General features: G+C 43.5%; 1 protein-coding gene across 1 annotated transcript; it reads right to left on the reverse strand.

The window, feature by feature from the left end:
• Window positions 1-2,255: 2,255 nt before the first annotated feature.
• On the reverse strand, window positions 2,256-19,168 carry LOC147605473 (uncharacterized). Its single transcript, XM_086793257.1, has 9 exons — window positions 18,281-19,168; window positions 15,817-15,998; window positions 15,075-15,115; window positions 14,791-14,948; window positions 13,770-14,689; window positions 13,397-13,478; window positions 4,177-4,265; window positions 2,899-3,003; window positions 2,256-2,801 (listed from the first exon to the last, which is right to left on the reverse strand). The coding sequence occupies exons 1-8, from the start codon at window positions 18,902-18,904 to the stop codon at window positions 2,955-2,957; spliced, it is 2,145 nt and encodes a 714-aa protein (XP_086649383.1). The 5' UTR covers window positions 18,905-19,168; the 3' UTR covers window positions 2,256-2,801; window positions 2,899-2,954.
• Window positions 19,169-19,464: the final 296 nt, after the last annotated feature.

Consider the following 19,464-nt stretch of genomic DNA (forward strand, 5'->3'; position numbering starts at 1 on the left):
GTTTGGTGTAGCAGAGATTATGGACCGGATAAGTTCCATGTTCATTATTCTAGGTCTTTTGAGACGTGATGTGTTTTCACCGTCTACTATTGGGGGATGATGGGCACAATGTTTTCCACAAACTCATGATTCTATACCAGGAGCCAAGTAGATTCCTTTGTTGTTTAGGGTGGCATTCTATTTGGAGCAATCATGTCGACAAGTGCTCTTTCCAATGTGTATCCGATACTGCGCAGTACTGGTGATTGCATCTTCATCAACTTATCATCTTCACAATTTTGCACACTGAGTAACAGAGGGGGTGTTAAAAATTGTACATCTCTGTGATTTGGGAACTTGACCTTTTATCTAAACCCATATGTATTTTCCCATGTTTGTCTAAGCCATGGGTATTTATTGATGCTGTCAGACAACTCCTCGAGGGTAGTCGGCTAGTTTTACTTCTCTTCCCTTCAGTATTGGTAACTCATGTCATTTATGCACAAGCAACACTTGTTCTACATCATGTCGCTGGCTGGTATCGCCATTGTAAAGCCTTGTGCTACATAATAAGATGTTCATCGTCTGATGTCTCTCTCTCTCTCTCTCTCTCTCTCTCTCTCTCTTTTTGTCTGATCAAAATATTTACTTTAAGTTCTATGTTTCCTTCAAGCATCTCTTTTTTATTGTTTTTGTATATTCTTTTTTAACATAGGATAGATGACAAATTTAATAACACTCGATGTTGCTCCACAATTGTGGACAAAGACTTTTAACTGTTTGGCAATCTAGTATTTACGATAGGGGAAATAAAGCATTACACAGGAAGTAAAGAAACCATCGGGTAAATAAAAAGGGTATCAACTTTAGTTAAGAAATTATTAAAGGAATAAAAGGTTACTATAATCAAGTAGACAAGCAAGATCTAAGGCAAGAAAAAAACGGGAATCTAAGTGATTGACAATTTATGTTTGCCAAACATGGTGGTGGCACAATAATTGAAATTCAAAATTTTGCCCATACGCTTCAATTTTGAAATGGACTTTCTTATTAGAACATTTGGCAAACCCCAGCACTTAACGAGGGAAAAGGGTACTGTAATTCAAGATTAGAAGTCAGGAGATGGGTAAACCCCTAAACATTGTCTCATGGCTCAAAGGATTCTATAAAAGAACCTTATAGATGCTTTTTCCCTTGCAATTTACAATACCAACTGTACTTTTAGGGTGGAACCTAAGTTCTACCTTGTGTCATCACCAGTGTCTTATGCCGTTCAACAAGCAGCTAAGAACACAATCAATGTCGATAGGAGCTTGCATCCAAGGGAAAAAAAAACTAAATTTCCATATAGTACTCCCCCTGAGATCAACCATAGCCATGAACTCTGGAATATGAGATGCCCCATATTCCACAACCCAAAAAATGCCTCATGTCATCATCATATTCCCCCTTTATGAAAGGAAAAGCCCCATGTGAAGCCTTTCACTGGAGGAAAAGGATTCCAAGCTCCTACCATTGGTCTTGCTCTCCTCTAGGAAAAGGCTTTCCTCCCTAGTCCTTGAAGCCATAGCTATGCATTTAGATCTCAAAACCGTGTTGAAAATAAAAGAGATGAAGATAAAAGAAAATTTTAATGAGCCTCTTCATTATTATTCTAATTACCAAGATTAAGAATGTTGCACTTTGTTCAATATTGGAGCAAAGAATCCAAAGTAATAACAATAAGATTGTGACCCCTACCAGAACTCCCTCTCTCGTTTACAAACTCTTGCTTGTTAAGAACTCTCTAAACAACACTTTGAAAGCAATCATCCACATTGACTATGCTTCTCTAAAGATGAACATGTTCCACATTGGTAGGACAAAGGCAAGATTCCAAGCACAAGATGCATTGATTTGCCTTATCTCATCTGCCCATTGGTGACTCATTGGACCGTATCTCATCAATCATAATAAATCCAACGAAAATTCTATCAAAGAAGAATCTCAACACAAGACAACGATGGATAAGAAGCCCCCCATAACACAAAAGGGTTTTAAAAAGACCCTTTAAATTACTCGCTGTCACCATCTTTGTGCATATAGGTCTCAAATTTGATAAGCTGAACCTAAATTCAAGCATCTTTAGAACTTCTACATCACTTCTCCAAAGAGTTTGTTAGATCATAAACAAACGCCACCTATGTTTTATTATAATATGTTAAATCTCTGATTTAAACATTTTTAGAGTGCATCACTCTCCCCCCCCCCCCCCAAAAAAAAAAAAGGAAAGAAAATATCACAAAAACATGCCATCTCATTTCTCTGACAAGCATACATCTCCATTCTTTGATTAAGTTTCCAGTGACAAACATTCTACCAAAACAAAGATCAAAATTAGCACTCCCATGAACAAAATGCCTGCACGAACCTGATCAAATAAAGGAAGATTGATTTTTCTTCCTCAACTCTGACAGGGGAGACCCAATACTCCCATATCCCATCCTCAACTTCAACAGAGAAACGAACCTGTACTGATAGATACACCACATTCCATGTACAGTAACTACCTAGCTTCAAATTCCTGTAAACCAATCTAGCTTCCTGTTGAGAATCTGGTAAGGTAATGAAATTATTGAGTTGCACTCACAAGGCATATATGGGAGGGCGCTGCCCCCTGTTTGATGAGACAGAAATACCACCAGAATGTAACATTCACATGTGACCAAGGTCCTATCTTGAGATACCTTAGTGGCATACCTTTGAGGCTATTTTGGAAACCTGTGGAGCTGAACTTTTCCCTCTTGGAAAGGGATACTGCTTGCCATTAGCATTTTAAAATCCTGAAAAAATAAAGCAGGAGAACAAACCTGAGATAGAAACATCATTAAAATAATCAGGCACATCAATTTACAGGGAAAAAGGGACACATTGAACTACCCAAAGATGATACGGCAACTTCTATTTACATAAAAACGGGCACTCCAAATCCTGGGCTATTGGTAGGCATAATCAACAGCGATCTGCCTGCCAGCAAGGAATGATCTGCAAAATCATAGCAGAAACACAAAAGAAAGTGTCTGTTATTTGGTGTGATTGCTTGATTAGTTGGGATTACATACAAACAACCAAATTTCATGAGAAAGGGTTGCACACATAAAATGATAAACATCAGATTTCAAGATGCAATTTCCAGGCCAAAGACCTTAAAAGTGTGATTCCCCCAAAGAAAATATGCATGTTAGCTAGCCTTCAACATATCCGAGGAAAAACCCAAAAGCTGTACGAGCACCCAAAACAGTTCATGAATGCTTAAACCTGCTACAAGTTTGTCACTAATATCCTTGCATACAGCTTATGGATTACTTGTGTGGCCTACTCATGTGACTATAGAAGGCATGACATATCACCGTCAAAGAGCTACTTGACTTACAAAAATAGCATTGAAATCACTCTATGGGATCAATCAGCATAAAAGGGAGTGGAACCTAGGTTCTCTCAAAAATTGCTCCATCTGAAGTGTAATGTATCTTCCAAGCTGCTGACAAAAACTTCCATGCTATCTTTCCTGAGTCTTACACCACAAATGTAGTTTGAAGTTTGCACTCACACCCATCCCATTTGCTACCTACTTAATCCACATTAAGTGTAACATCTGCAATAACATTATGAAAACCTGAGAGCAAATCAAATCTTTTTTTACCTGTGCAAATCCCATTTGGCAGTGATTGCCTCTATCTCATTGGAATATGCATGTTAGCTAGCCTTCACCATATCAGATGAGAAACCCAAAAGATGTAAGAGCACCCAAAACATTCAATGAATGCTAAAACCTGTCAGTTTGTCACTTATAACCTTGCGGCAATACAGCTTACGGATTGCTTGTGTGGCCTACTCATGTGACCATAGAAGGCATGACATATGACCTTCAAAGAGCTACTTGACTTGGAAAAATAGCATTGAAATCACTCTATGGGATCAATCAGCATAAAAGGGAGGAGAACCTAGGTTCTCTCAAAAACTGCTCCATTTGAAGTGTAATGTATCTTCCAAGCTGCTAACAAAAACGTCCATGCTGTCTTTCCTGAGTCTTACACCACAAATGTAGTTTGAAGTTTGCACTCACACACATACCATATGCTACCTACTTAATCCACAGAAGTGTAATATCTGCAATAACATAATGAAAACCTGATGAAAAATCAATTGTTTTTTTACCTGTGCAAATTCCGTTTGGCAGTTACTGCCTCTATCTCATTGGAATAGCTGATCGTGAATGTATCTCCTTTATGACCTTTCTTGAAATCCTGATACACAAAAGTGAGAGGCCGTCACTTGCCTTCAATAGCTACCTGTACAATGATAGCATCCATAAACAGCAACCAACTCCTATGAGCACGAGTGTTGTACACATAAAAATGGCATCCTTCGTATCCATGTGATCACCAGTACATGAATATGTTAGGTTTCATTAAACCATCTGATGAAAGAACAGCATGTCCATATAGATTGGACCAACCTCCTTATAAACTAAAGGACAGCAATCACAATTATCCCCATCCACAAAGCATGGGAACCGACGGACTCAAAGATTGCCTACCTTAATAGGAGAGACCCCCCTTTACTAGGTGAATACATATGATGCCACCACATATGCCACATGTCAAACCTATGATGCCAAGTGTCCCTAAGAGGTGTCACCTACATACATCATTGCTTACATAAGATCCTCTTAAGATGTTCCCACACACAAAAGAAGCAGTTGTTCACACACTAGAACCACTCTATTTCAAACCTAGAATTTGGTGCCAGTTTACAAAACCACCTAGCACATGTTTATTCCCACATTCATCATTATTAATATTTAACATTCCCCCCCATAGTGATAATGTGGCTAGAAAGCCCACTCATCATGGGCTATGGTTTCTTCTTCTTCATCTTCTTCTTCAGCGCTTGTTGCTTCTTGTCATTCGAGGTAGAGGTAGCTAAGTTTGCCAGATCTTCATCACCTTTCAACTTGGCAAGTCTCTTCCAACACTCTTCGATGTAGTGCCTCAGCTTGTGGCAATAATGACACTTTCCTTTCTTTTTCTTGGTGTCACCATGTGACGAGTCCACTTTGCCTTTGCTACTAGAGTAGAAGGTTTGGTCCCCTCTATTAGCATCACCTCTCGATATATTCTTCCTTGTCCACACATCTGATCATGCAAGACTTCATAGCATGCATGGAATGTTCTTGAAACTATGTATTAAGCAAAGAATGAGGCCACAGTTGCATACCTCAAGAAAGAACTTGAGAACCTGAGATGCATGAAGTTAACAGACAATATGGCCGATCATCTTACGAAGATCTAGGATCTTCGAAAACAGTTGCTTAATATTGATGAGGTCATTCCTTGTATCCAAGACATTGCAATCATTGCTAGAGTCCTACTTGAATTTTCACACGTCTCTTTTTGAGGGGTAACCCAGAGCCTCTATAGTGTATCTTCCATCATGTGTGGGACCCTATATCAGCGTTTTTTGATTTGGACAGTTTTTATCTTTTGAGGGTTGGTTCTATTGATTGGATCAATGATGACAACTTCAGATTTGGCTCCCATACCACTCTCTTGTTATTTCCTTGATGAGGCAGACAAGTTGGATGGTGGCAACTTTCAGTCATGGAAGTTGCAGGTTACTTCTATTCTCAAGGAGTATGGTTTGATGGAGTTTCTCTCGTACAAGAATCGGTGCTTGCCGGACCTTGCCTCTGCGGAGGATGTGTGTCGGTGCTTGCCGGACCTTGCCAGGATGATATCTCTGGTAATGTTTTTGAGGAAGACAGTGGGTTGTCTTTGCTCACAGCTTCTGAGGGGGATTTTTCTCCTACTGCTTTGCCTCCGATTCTTTCTTCGTCAACCAGTGACCAGGATGTGTTGCTGGTCCCTTTGCCTTCTATGGAGGAGCCTGCTTCTACGCTGTGTTATGCTATTGAGGAGGCTACTACTACTTCAGTTACCACTACAGTGAATGTTCCTATTTCCCTTACTCTATGTGAGGATTTTGGATCGTGATCAGGTATATCTGTGACCGTGCCTAGGACACAGTGGTACTTCCAGGGATTGAAGGATTGGGATTTGGATTTGGTTGGGCCTGTGGAGTCCCGACATCAGTTTTTAGAGAGGGCAGTTGAGTTCTTACATCTGGCGATGCTGACCTTCGAGGAGGGTGCTATTATACAGCAATTGGCTACTCTTGGTACAGAGTTGGAGCAGATAGACTTTATTTCTTTTGAGGGTATTATCTTCTTGGAGCTACAGGCTTCTAGGGATTCCTGTGACAATGTGTTTACATTTGGGTTTTGCACCGATATTTAGAGTAGCACGACGCAACCTTCATGGTTGTTTTCTAGCAGTGTACCTTACAGCTTGTTCTGTTGCTATTGTAACTGAGTTGCTGTGGAGATTGCTTGTGGAGCTTTCCTAGTACCTATTGTTGCTGCTTTCTTTTGTCTTTGACAGAGGATGACTTCTTCGGCTTCTCGGAGTTATGTTCAGCATTTGGTGCTGAGAGGGGGTGTTAGCACATTCATCCCCAGTTTCTGCCCATTTCTGGTGTCCTTTTGGTCCCATTTGTATGGCCCTTGATTGTGGGCTGGCCACCCCTTTTTTTCCATATTTTCCTAGGATTTTTCCCAACCCTTTTGGTATTTTACCAATCGGCCAGCTCCTCTCCTCCAATCGGCCAGCTTATTGAGCTCCAGTCGGCCAGCCCTCCATACTGTAAATAGTGGGTGCTGTAAATAGTGGGTGCTGGCCTCTCATTTCTCATTTCAGTCTTGTACATATTTTGCTCCCTCACTTATGAGACTTGTAGTGTCTCTTGCTTGGGACTGTTTTGCTTCAATATATTCAGCATAGTTTGCTCCATATCTCTCTCTCTCTCTTGCACTCTCTGTTCAGCACATTCTAGTGCCACTCTGCTTCCGCTCTGTGCACTCTTTCACATGTCTCGCCCACCCTTAATGCATTGCGCATGATCTTTTGGTGGAGTGGTGACTAGGCAATGTTGTATCCGCAACAGGTTCAGCAATCCAAGGAGAGTAACACAAACAAAGGGAAGAAGATCCCAAGAGGTTGATTGGTGGTGTTCCACAAGACCCAAGGAGAATGGCAGTCCTGTGAGTCAGATGCCCATGTCTCGCCCACCCTTACTGCATTGCGCATGGATCTTTCGGTGGTGTGGTGACCAAGCAACGTTATATCCGCAACAGGTTCAGCAAGGCTAAACACTAATGGTGTCCCAGATGAAGGTGCACAGTCCAAAGAGAGTAACACAAACAAAGGGAAGAAGATCCCAGGAGGTTGGTTGGTGGTGTTCCACAAGACCCAAGGAGAATGGCAATCCTGTGAGTCAACTGCCAATTGGGGCATACCAGGAAAGGCTTTCATGCAACGGTTCCAAGGGAGGATGATCCTCCAAGGGGTGGAGTGAGAGTGCCAGACTCAATGCTCAGAAAAGAAGACCAAAGAAAGTGTTTAGGGACTCGGCATGAAGGGATGGGAGACAAGGTGGAACCGATGCACAGATCTGCATTAGATTTGGAGTGGATTTGGAGATCACGCAGGGTTTTCAATTGAAGTGTTGCCTAGACTAGAAGGATGACAAGTGTGGAAATTCATGAGGAGACAAAGGGATGATGACAGTCATCCAAGGTCAAGGTCGGAATCCCATCATCAAGTTTAGCAAGAGGGGATGTCATGTGCACACATGTACATGGCTAACTATCCAAGGCTGGAGGCAGCTGAACATACGGTTTAGGGTTTAGACCAGCACCAAGGAACCAAACGCGACAACAGGAGCTCAGCCAGCGTCAGTTCATGACCACACATGTGGGGACAACAACATTTAATGCAACATTCGCAGGTCGGTAGCTGGACGACAGCAACAGGGAACCTAGCTGACCGGAGGATGGGCTGGCCAACTGGTTATTGGGGTGCTATATAAGCAAACCAAGGCATAGATTTAGAGTCATTCAATTCCTTAGGGGACTGAGTCATTAGACTAGGACTTCTAGGCGTCAGGAATCCTTTTCAAGGGCAATGTCACGTGCACACCCATGCCATGGCTAATTGTCACGTGCATCCCAAACTTGGATGCAACGTAAACATGTCTGAACAAGAAGGTACAGGACCTGGAGTGGAAAACTGGTCCCATGTGAGCCCAATGCGTCTGAGGTCAGGTGTGCATTGTCCTGCACATAAAGCAGTGCCAATCCATACTGTGAGTCTCCCTTTGGAAGAATATCAAGTGATCTATGTATCTGGTCTGCAACCGGGTGCCGGACACCTTTAGATGCATGTAGGTTTGCATATAGAAGAGGGGGAAACCCTTTTTGGCTCCCCCACAAAAGGGAGTGAATACTCCCTATACTTTGCATGGGGTAGGTCTTCTTGGCCACCCTTAAGAGGGCCAAGAGGCCCAGGATTGGGCCAGCATGCTGTCGGCCAGCCCCAGCGTGGCCTGGACAGCAAGGCGACCAGCCTTAGGGCTTGGCCAGCCTGTCGGCCAGCATGGCATGCCTGGGCAGCCCAGGCAGCCAGCCCCAAAGGTTAGGCCAGACTGGGGGCTAGCCCATGGGCAGCCTGCGCAGTCTGAAACAGCCCATTCAGTGGCTAGACAGCAGCGCTTAAGGGCCAGCCAGCCCACAGTGTGAAAACGATGGCTAAAAACAGTATTAAATGCTATTTATGCTTGTCGTGGAGGGATTATTTGCTGGCCTGCTTGTGAGAGTATAAAAACCCAGCCAAGAAAACGATTCAATCATCTCATAATTCACAAAGGATTGCTGCCTTCCAAGGGCCAGGACAGCCAAGGGGAAAGCTTCAATCAAGGTGAAACGTGCAGGTCAAGATTCTGCCTTTACTTTCTGATATTTACATCATTCTAATAAAGCAAATACACCATTCGTGGTGGGGGCCTACAGAGTATTTGGGACCCAATATTGTGTCTTCTCCCTCCCTCCCTCCTGCCTCCCCTCTCTCTCTCTCTCTCTCTCTCTCTCTCTCTCTCTCTCTCTTTTCTGCACATCTACTTCAGTTTTGTGCGTTATTGTCATCATGAAAGATTGCTGAATTCTGAGCATTGAAGTTACCGATTCGACCCCGAAGCTTCCGCATGTTACATTGGTATCAGAGCCTTCTTTCAATGTGAAGATTCGGCCAGAAAAACCAGAAAAAAAAAGAAAGAAAGAAAAACTTCTCGCTTGTGTGGTTGATGTCTAGACTCCGGTGGACCACCCCCTTTTGGTGTGACTCCTGTCCCTCGAAGGACAATTAGTTTTCAGCCTCCGGAAGGAAGTGCATTCTCCTAGTATGGCGAGCCACAACGACGAGAGAGAATGACAACCTTGGGACCAAAGTGCACCAAGCAATCCTTTTAGGGCAGCAGGCATGAGTGTACAGGAGATGCTCCATCATATGATGTGAGCAATCGCAGAACAAGGTACCAAATTGGAAGAGCAGAAGGCGTAGATCTTGGCCCTGGAAGAGCGCACCCGTTCTCCAGCACCTCTTTTTCCGTCTCCTCCTCCCTCTCCTTCCGTTTCCCAAATTCCAAATCCTCTACTACATGACCCTTTTGAAGGGGTGCGACCACAGCCAAGTTCAATGCCGGAGTCGCATATGCAAGCAATGGAGATTCGATAGATGGAAGACCATGCGGTAGTAGCCCGTGCTGTTGCACAAGACGACGCCAAGAGGCGCGTGGAACACGAAAGATACCTTGCGGCTTTGGACGCAAGAATGACACCAATGGCTTCCTCCAATCATTTTCTCAAGAAAATGAAATTTAGTAAGTAGAATGGTAAACTTGACCCCACAACTCTCTATTCCTGGTTGCATCAATTTGAAGCTTATTTTGCCGCAATTAGGAAAAGTGATACTCAGAGAGTGATCTTGGCTAGTTGGTACTTGGAAGGTGAGGCCATTCCTTGGTGGACCAAGTGGGCTCATGCCCACGCCAGATTAGGTATTGTGGCTTATGTTTGGGACGAGCTCGTCCTTGACCTTAGCGGCGGTTTCTACCGCCCCATTACCTTGAGCAACTCGAAGACGAGTTTAGGGGAGCACGTCAAAACGCGCAACCAGTCCTTGAGTTTGCCAATAAAATTTCAAACTTAACCTTTGCAGTTGGGCTTATCTGACAAGGACAAGAAAGGACATTTCCTTTATGGCCTGGTCACGTAAATCCAGTGGGAGGTACGTATGTTTAGGCCAACCACCTTCGAAGATGCACTCTCGCTTGCGCAGAGTGCTGAGATGAAGCATAATGGCAAAAAGCCCAAGATTTCCCAGCTTGCCACTACGAAGGCAACTACCTCGAGGGAAAAAGGCCAAAACCAGACGGGATCTTCCCCAAGACACAGCACAGGAGCCCCTGGGTCCAAGAACTCAACCAATACGCCCAAGCTTACTCCAAACCAGAAAGCTCAGGCAGGCAAGACCAGTGGTAAATTGAGTGCTAGGAGGAGGGTAGGTGCTTCTTTTGTCATAAAAAAAGAACACACTTCTAGGGAGTGCCCAAGTTAAGCAAGAGCGAATGTCACATGCACCCATGCACTGAGGTGCCATGTGACACACTAGCTCATCATTGGTGCTATACTTGCACAAAATTAGAACCTTTTTAGGGATTATTTGTTGTGCGTCCTGACCCCGTTGAGAGCCCTAGTCTAGAGACATGTCAGGCACAAGCTACGTAGACCTTTCAGAGCCTTCACCCTCGCTTCACCTCCTGAATCATCCGGCTTCTATGGAGTTTACATCATCAACGAGAGATACATGGGGATTATGGTACTCCACTAAAGGATATGGGCCAACGGAAGAATCTAGTTGTGGACCTGCATAAACATGCTGACAACAAGTAGAGCAAACCGACTTGCATCTAGATAGTCATATATAAGCGCCCTTCAATCCCTTCATCAGTGATCAAGAGAAGAATTATGCATGCTTGAGTCTCTTGACTTGTGCATACATACTTCTCAGCAAATCACTTCATTGTGGTTCAGTCCAAGGCATCCCAACATTCAACCTTCATTCTTGCATCTCCCTCAGTAGATCTAGGTGTGCATAAAGGTTTCAGAAGTGTCTTCACTGTTGTCTTCAGTTCGCTTGATGGTTCAGCCGACATTTGGTCTATACCTTGTCCTTGCATATTGTAACCCTTAGTCAACCGTCATCACTACATTTTCTACATTGTAAAGAAGTTCTCCAAAGCAATAAAAGAAAATACTCTTGCTTGGGGGGGAGTTTAGCAGACGTTTGGTCTAGCTTGTCCTTAGGTTTTGCAATCCTCAGTCAACTGTCATCAATAAGTTTTCTACATTGTAAAGATGCTCTCCAAAGCAATAAAGAAAATATTCGTGCTTGGGGAAGGAGGCCCTTAAGTGTGAAGTGGATTTTAGGTTGGCATTGCCTAGTCATTGGCATATACACAATGCTTTTCATGTGAGTCTTATCCACAAATATGTAGGGCTAGAGCCGAGTGAACTGGTTGGTCTGATACAATGTGTCATAGGCCAAATCCTGGTCATCGGGCCACACAGCGACGCATCACTCCCATCTCACCATGCATCTTGGCTACATCGACCCATCAAGCGCGTCATCACACGTTTTGCCTTGTCGGGTCACACCCATCTCATGTCTCCCTGCCCCAGCTCCATATAACAAAGGTAGACTCAAGTCATTCCCTCCACCTCAATACCATGATCCCGCCAGCCTGGCCTCATCAGCCCATCAGCTCAACATAGCTCGTCGTCCCATCTCGTGGTTTCGCCACTTCCATCGTTTTCCTTCCATTCTGTTCCGTTTCCACACGAGCACTTTGACATCAAGGTGGGGAGGGCATCCCGTGGAACACGCGGCAGCTTGTAACCCCCACTGCAACACGGGAGGCCTAATGTGCCTGCCCCGTGCGAGAGTGCACTACCAAGTGTGCCTAGGTATAAGTATGTGCTATGCCTCTCCCTCGCACTTCATCTAGACACCTTTCAACAAGGCCCAAAGTTCTTGAATAGAAATTGCAGTTTTCCCAAGTGTTTTCTACAAGATCACTTCTACAAAGGTTGCCCCTTGACTAATTGACACCCAAGCTAGTGCTCCTTTACTATTTTGAAAGCTGAGTTGAAACACTTGCTAAGTTCAGTAGTTGATTGCAATTGCTCGTGCAATTATAACAAGGGGCAGTTAGTTTTGGTATTGAATCCAGATTGATCACCAACCAGTCAGGCTCCTCAACCTGGGAGAATTGTCGACCTGTGAAAGGTCCACCCCCTTCTCATGCCTCAACTCTGAAAATCATTCAGAATTGTCTGTGATGGCAGCTGCAAACAACACAGAGCAGTAGCAGCATGAAAACCGTGAGAATTAAAAACCCTTGAGTAGCTGAAGTTGAAATACTCTACTCGTGACCAAGAAATGCTTGCAAATTTTCATTGCCCCTCAAAAATCAAAAACTCAGTGATTATGGTGCTGGATTTCCAATCTAAACTGATCATCAGTTACTCAAATGTAGCCCTTCTCACTCTCAACAGACTTTAGAGGTAATATATAATTGTATACCCATAACACAAGGTATACAGGGTGGTGAGTTTCAAGCATGTGGCCATCAACACCATCTACCATTGACCAAGATGAAAATGACCACTACCCAACCATAGTCACCAGAAACGTTTCGGGGTTTTTGACGTTTCGGGACAAAACGTTTCGTATTTCAACTAAGAAATGCGGAGGTTTCGTAGTTTTTTCTATATACAATAAAATGGTTTAGAACTTGTAGTTTGTAGAATTATTTGTAGGACTACCTAGTGCTAGCTAGGCACTTAAAATATGGTAAAAGCTTAGGCAATTGTGGTCACAATTAGGCAATTGGGGAGTTGTAGAATTGTGACTCGTGAGAAATTGGGCAACTGAGAATTTAGGGAATTGGGAATATTTGAGAAATTGGGGGAGAGATAAGGAGGAGGAGGAGGAGGTGACTGTAGATTGCGTGCAAGAGAGAGAGAGAGAGAGAGAGAGAGAGAGGATGTTTGGGCTGCAGGTTGCACGCGGGGAGAGAGAGAGAGCCCAATATTTTAAAAAAACACTTGGACAAAAATTTTTTTAAAAAAGACAATTTATTTTTTTTAGAAATGGAAAAAGATCCCCATTTCTAAAACGCGTTTATGGCGTTTCATCCATTTCGGGGTTTCAGAGTTTCTCAGCCCAGAAACGCGTTTCTATGTACAATGTGACTATGTGCCCAGCCTCAACCAAGGGTGTCCAAAGCAAAGCAAAGGACCAAAATTGCATTCACTTGTGTGGAACACAATTTTGTGATAAATTCCTATAGTCAAAGCTCTTCGAAATAATTGCTTATGCAGAAAATTAAACAACAATGCCTACTCTTCTTTAACACTCACAGTTATCTTGCCAAGCTTTTCAAAAACCTCCACAACAGTTGACATAGGAGTGTCTTCAGGAAGGCCACTAACAGTCAATATCCTGCAGTAGAGGGAAAGAAAACAAGAGGTTTAGAACTGGTTACTCAATTCTTTCTTCTGTTTCCAGGTATTAAGAGGCTGGCAACTCCAAACTACACTTCATGCCACATTAGTTGAAATGTGCTCAGCATATGTAGAAAGAAAGCTATGTTTAGCCTAGTCTATGTTGCCCAATTTAGTCAATAAAAAATATACAAGATAATGTTACCTGAATAGAATCTAGAAGAGTGCCACCTAAGTAGTCAATCCAAAAAGTGCATCAGAAACCACAAACTGGCAAGAAACATCAAACCTGCTTTTACGTACAGGCTGATGTAGCTGAATAACATTGTTTCCAGCAGCCAAATTTGGAGTAGCAACATTGCTTGATGCTGTGAGCTTGGCTTGTGAAGGTGGACCTAGGCGTGCAGCAATGCTTCCCGGTCTGAAACTGTCCTGTGAAGCTGATGGTTTAGCCTCACCCATTTTCCTAACAATGTCCTTTCCAAACTCTGTGCTACAGTCTGAAAATTTTCCTGCCATTAAGTCGCGTTCAGCTATCCCAAAATGAGGCAAGCCATTTCTTAGCATTCTCTCTTTCTCAATCTTCCATCTTGCATCGAATTCATTGTGTACAATACTTCTCTCTGTCTGAGAAGCACCCAGACCTGTCTGGTAGAAAACAACTTCATTTGTGGTCAGATGTCGAATGCTTGCTGCAGCACCTACATTTAGCATAGCTCCCCGATTCAAAGATATCCCTGCTGAACCTAGGCCTCCGAGCATAGGCCCAAGAGGTTCTGAGTCTCCCCATAAACCAGTACGATGCCCACGGCCTCGAGCGCGTCCCCTTTTTGAATGTTGCAGTTCACCTGACACTGAAGCTGCTGGCCAACCAAATTGCCTTCCAATACCACTATTCGAAGATGATTCTGTCTGCCCTCCAGCCTTACCAGGCACACTTATTCTTCCTGCTAGATTTGGCCTCTGGCCCCTCACAAAATTTTCCATGGGCCCCACTATCAAATCTGGTCGAGGTGGTGGTGGTGGAAAGTGCTTTGGAGTCTGTGGTCTTGGACCCAGAAAATCAAATCCCAAAAAAGGCTGTAAAGCAGCAGCCCCCAAAGGGCGGGTCATAGGAGATCTAATAGCACTTGCAAGACTCTCTTGCGCCATATGCAAAGCATGAGCCCTCAGAAGGTGCTCTTGAGCAAGTACTTCTTGAAGGTGGACCTGCAACATGATGGCACATGACAAAGTTGAATACATTGCATCACAACGATTGCTCTCCAAACAAGTGAATTTACACAATCAACCACTCTGTTCAGCCTTACATGAGGTCGTCCATGTGGAGCAATCCCTCCAAATGGACCAAATCCCTGAGCCAGACTTCCAATTCCAAGAGGTAAAAGTGGCCTTCCAGGCCCCATGATGCCAGGGGCCAAACTTCCTTGGCCCAGACCCATCATCCTCATGTTCAAACCTCGACCTCCTGCATTACCCAAAAAATATGGCATTAAGGAGTGGGCTTTAGATAAATAAAAATAGAAAGGAAACTTAGCATTCATAAGAGAACAAGCCCAAAAGAAAGCATGGCCATAACATCTCAAAAACTAACCTGCACTTGAAAGCCCTGCAAAGTGCTCCTTTGCTTTGTCACTGATAGCAAACAGCACAAGAAAAAGACCTTATAAAACAATGGACAGTTCACTAAAACTTCCATTGTTCTCTTTCTATGGTTAAACTCTGCCAAACACTTCAAACAAAGAGCCAAAAAAAAAAGTGAACCAAGGATTAACACATGATCACTAAGCCTAGCTTTAGTTCTACATTAAATATTGTAGCCGTTGTGGATCCCCTGCTGTCTCTTTTGCCATGACGCATTTTCTTTCCTATGCCAAGCCTAGCCATGAAAAGCTCCAGCTAGAAGTAAAAATTTCCTGTCCTCTAGCTGTCCTTTGTGGAACCCTTCAACTAAAGCTTCCCTGCCATGGCCCCATCCTAAGGGTAGAGGACTGCATCAACCCCCCCTCAAAGATTGGGCAGTTGTGTGGGCAACTTTTCAAAATTCCCCATTTCAACCTTGTTAACTCATGTCCAGAGGCTTACATCTTCTCCAGAGGTATCTTTATTCTCCCATCGTGAAAATGTTTTGATTAAATGAAGTCAAATGCCATAGCCAAAATTAATGAAGCAAGCAGTTGCCATAAAACATGAACCACTTATCCAACCTGTCATATCAGGCCCTCTGCATCACAGCCCCGAAAGAAAGAAACAAGCTAACCTGGCTCATACAACTACTTACTCAAACAACCTGTGAAGGGTCAAGAGGCAGACAATGTTACAAACATCTATCCTACCTGCCTGAACTGTAGTGCTGCATTGGTGCAGGACACCCTGTTTCCTCCACCTCTTTAGCATCACCTCCTTCAAATTCATCCACCTGCCTTTCCATTATAAAGCCATCCTTTCTCCGCTTCCGTTCTCGACCAACAATTTCATCTTTAATTTCTTCTTCCGCATCAAAATCATAACTTTGAGGCTGCTTTTCGTCAGAAAGGCAACATGAGTACAAGGATACTTGCACTTATCAAAAACAAACCGTGTATCAGTCTAGAACTTAAATAACCAGATATCTTTATTGATCAATACGACATGATTCTTACTGAATACTACTACTCTGATATAACATATGGCCAATGCTTCTCTTAGAGTTGATATCCCATGGCCTTACAAAGGTGCCTAGTCCTGGCTTGAGGAAATTGCATGCAGTTTTGTTCTTAGAATTCTTCAGCAGATGTCTCCATAGAAAGCAAAGATTCTATAGTAGCAGCAAGCAATTTGCTCACGACAGTACAAGGTAAATTTCATGAGGCCATCAAATATCAACTCTTATAACTAATGCTAGTTTCACTCTTATTAAATCTGCTAATATAGCAAAGCTGGATTTCAAGAGAGAAAATGCTAAAGAGGTTTTTGATTTCCTATTGAAAATGAAGCCCACCATAAAGATCCTGAAGGAAAGAAAAGAGCATGAAATTACAAAGGAGGAAATATAAATCAATATGAGCACTCAACCCTCGATACACTTGACTATATTATCTGAGAGAACACTAAATTATCAAAATGCCTTAACAACTCTCACAAATCCATATAGAAGAGATGCCTGTAAGAGAAATTGTGTACAAAGACAGCAACCAGTTGCTCTGCAATCTACCTTAATTATCATACACAGGTACACAAAATCTAAACTGTTTATTAAAACCACATATAGCTAACAGGCTTCAAGCTGTTAAACCTCCGGTGCAGCCCACTGCCTGTTAGCACAGCTTCATGCGTGCGCTGTATACAACAGCCAGAGAGTGCAGGTATTCTTGAGCATAAAGACTAAGGATTAATTTTCTTGAGATAATAAGAGCTTACTGTGTTAACCTCAAAATTGTAACCGCTGCATAGCCACTCGTTTACTTCTGCAGTAAAATTGCAACACTTGATCCTGGTTTCCCAAAACTTCTCCCTTGCTTGTACCTTTTGTCAATGCTTCTTGATGTGGCCGCAAGGAAGGGCCTTTAACAAAGCCAAACAGAAGAAGGATGTCCCGTTTCCCCCAAACATCAAGTAGCTCACTAAACTCCAGATGGAGCAACAGCTTCAAAATGAGACCTCAGTGCACAACCAGCCAATCCTCTTGAACAGCAGCATAATACATGTGTAACTTGCTATGATTGCAACTGCCGTTCATCATGAAAAGTATCATGATAATCTACTCTTCGCAGACCCATTTGAAAGCACACGAATAGAGTGCTCTTCATTCCAAGTCTGGACTGCTCTCTCTCTCTCTCTCTCTCTCTCTCTCTCTCTCTCTCTCTGTGTGTGTGTGTGTGTGTGTGTGTGTGTGTGTGAGAGAGTATCTTTCTGTATAGATGAGTGCCTCAGCCCTCGTCTTTGTCTAACTGTTTCTGTGCAAGCCTGAGAAAAACAGTTACTTGTACTCTAGCTTGAGATAGAGCCATGCTCAACCTAGGAGATCAAGGAGGAATGGTGGAGCAGAAAATGAAAGACAACCCCATATAATAAGCTGAAACCAAAGAGGAGCTGTAGAACAGAGTGCAAGGGATCGTGGAAAAGAGAGCACACTTTTCTAAAATGCATAATGATGTGCTGATAACGATATGGAACAGTGAAAAAGTGCAAGATATGGCAGGTGGATAAAGTGCAAGAGATGGCAGCTGGATAGAACGCAACCCTAGTATCTTTCTCTAATATTGGGATAAATGCAGAAACTTCATCGATGCGATCTGCATATATGTGGAAATGCCTGTAATCTTCAAATTGGCAGCTGAAGCATAGCCTAGACATCTACATTCTTTGATTGTCCTCAACGAACAGATGAATAAACTAGTGTGAGATTAGAAGAACTACATCCTTAAAACCTAAAGAAGCAGGCTTCGGAAAGCAAAGGCCGTCTTGATAACTGCATGAGAAGGCTCACATAACAAACAAGGATACGAAAAAGGCTTGCAGGAAAAAATAGGTTTTGAGCATGCAAAGGAGCACATGAAAACAGGCTGAAACTAGGATTAAAGAAGCCTTGAAGAAGAAAAAAGATTTCTGCATGTAAAGGATGACATAAGAACTGGCTGAAACTAGGGTTTGAGAAGCCTTGCAGGGAAAGCTAGGATTTCTGGTACAACGTAGAAACTGGCTTGAAGAATGCTCCAAAGGAGCAAAGGAACTTTCTTTATGCAATGGCTAACTTGGAATTTCTGTGAAAGAGATGTAAAAGCAGAGACAAAAGAGAGGAGTATGGGGAGATGGCATCACCATGGCTGTCTCGTCAAGCTCTCCATCCTCCAAGTCTGGCTTGCTATGGTTTCTGAGCCTACCCTCCATGTGCTCTGATCTGCTGTGGCCACCATCATCATCCAAATGCGAGCTGGATGCAGACTGGAGCACAGCAATCTCCTCTTTCTCATCCCTTTCCTCTTCGATCTCTCCACTCTCTGTGCCCTCTATGCTGTTCAATCGCAGGTTTTCATTTCTTGTGGCCTGTTCCTGTGCAGAAGCTCCCACGGTGACATGTTTTGGAGTTTCTGAAGCTTTTCTGGTGGAGCCTTTCAGCGTTTCTGCAGATTTCAAGGTTTCTAATGTTCTCAGAGTTTCTGAAGCTCCATTGGTGGGTCTTTCAAGGTTTTCTGAAGCTTCCGGTGTTGCAGCTGCAATGACGGAGTCCTTCAGGGTTTCTGAAGCTCTATTGCTGGATTTTTCTAGGGTTTCTGGAGCAGATCGGCGGTGGAGCTCGGCCTGCTGTAGATCCAAGGGTTGCAGATCGGCGAAATCTTCTTCCTCTTCGACTTCTTCAAGCTCTTCATAATCGGAGCCAATGTCGTAGTCTGAGCCTTCGAAATCCACGAGCTCTTCGTCTTTCAGCTCATCGTCGCTAGCCATGTCGAGGGAACGGAGATCTCAGAAGAGCATTCCGTCAAGGTTCAGGGTTTCCACCATAGCTTCCTCCACAGCAAGATATCTTCACAATGCGTTTCCCGTGTGCTGCCATTCTGCAGAGAAATCAAAATCTGGCCACCATGGCAGCTGCAGCATGCCCTAGGCGACTAGAGCGCCCATTCAAGCCATTAAGTTACCTTATCTATCAAGCCCTTGCAAAACACAAAACCACTGTACTGGTGGGTCAAAACAAAACTGTGATGTGGTGTACTGAGAGGCTAGTCGTTCTATTTTGTTAAGGCCGTGCCCTTCTCTTAGAGTGTGTTTCTATACGTATGTGCCTATTCATGGGTTCCTTCCTATGTCCCGCTGGGGACAATAACCAGGTTGTCAAGGCGACGTCTTTCTCCTCCTAGAGTCAGAAGACGCCCACCCCTCCCCCTTGCGTACAGTGTGTTTCTATATGTATGTGCCTGCCTATTCATGGGTTCCTATGGCAGGCTGGGGACAATAACCATGTTATTAAGGGAGCACCCTTCTCCTCCTGGTTATCTCAAAACATA

This window comes from Cibotium barometz, chromosome 59 (genome assembly GCF_041138505.1).
Source record: "Cibotium barometz isolate CiBa-2024 chromosome 59, ASM4113850v1, whole genome shotgun sequence".
NCBI lineage: Eukaryota > Viridiplantae > Streptophyta > Polypodiopsida > Cyatheales > Cibotiaceae > Cibotium > Cibotium barometz.

Bases quoted from the DNA above. Each gene is read 5' to 3' on its own strand.
- LOC147605473 (XM_086793257.1), bottom strand. From the start codon at position 18,904: ATGGCTAGCGACGATGAGCTGAAAGACGAAGAGCTCGTGGATTTCGAA. The intron at 15,999-18,280 runs GTGATGCCATCT...GACGAAAAGCAG, and splicing joins AGCTTGACGAGACAGCCATG to CCTCAAAGTTATGATTTTGA. The intron at 4,266-13,396 runs GTGAGTGTTAAA...TTTGTGTATCAG, and splicing joins AAAAGCTTGGCAAGATAACT to GATTTCAAGAAAGGTCATAA.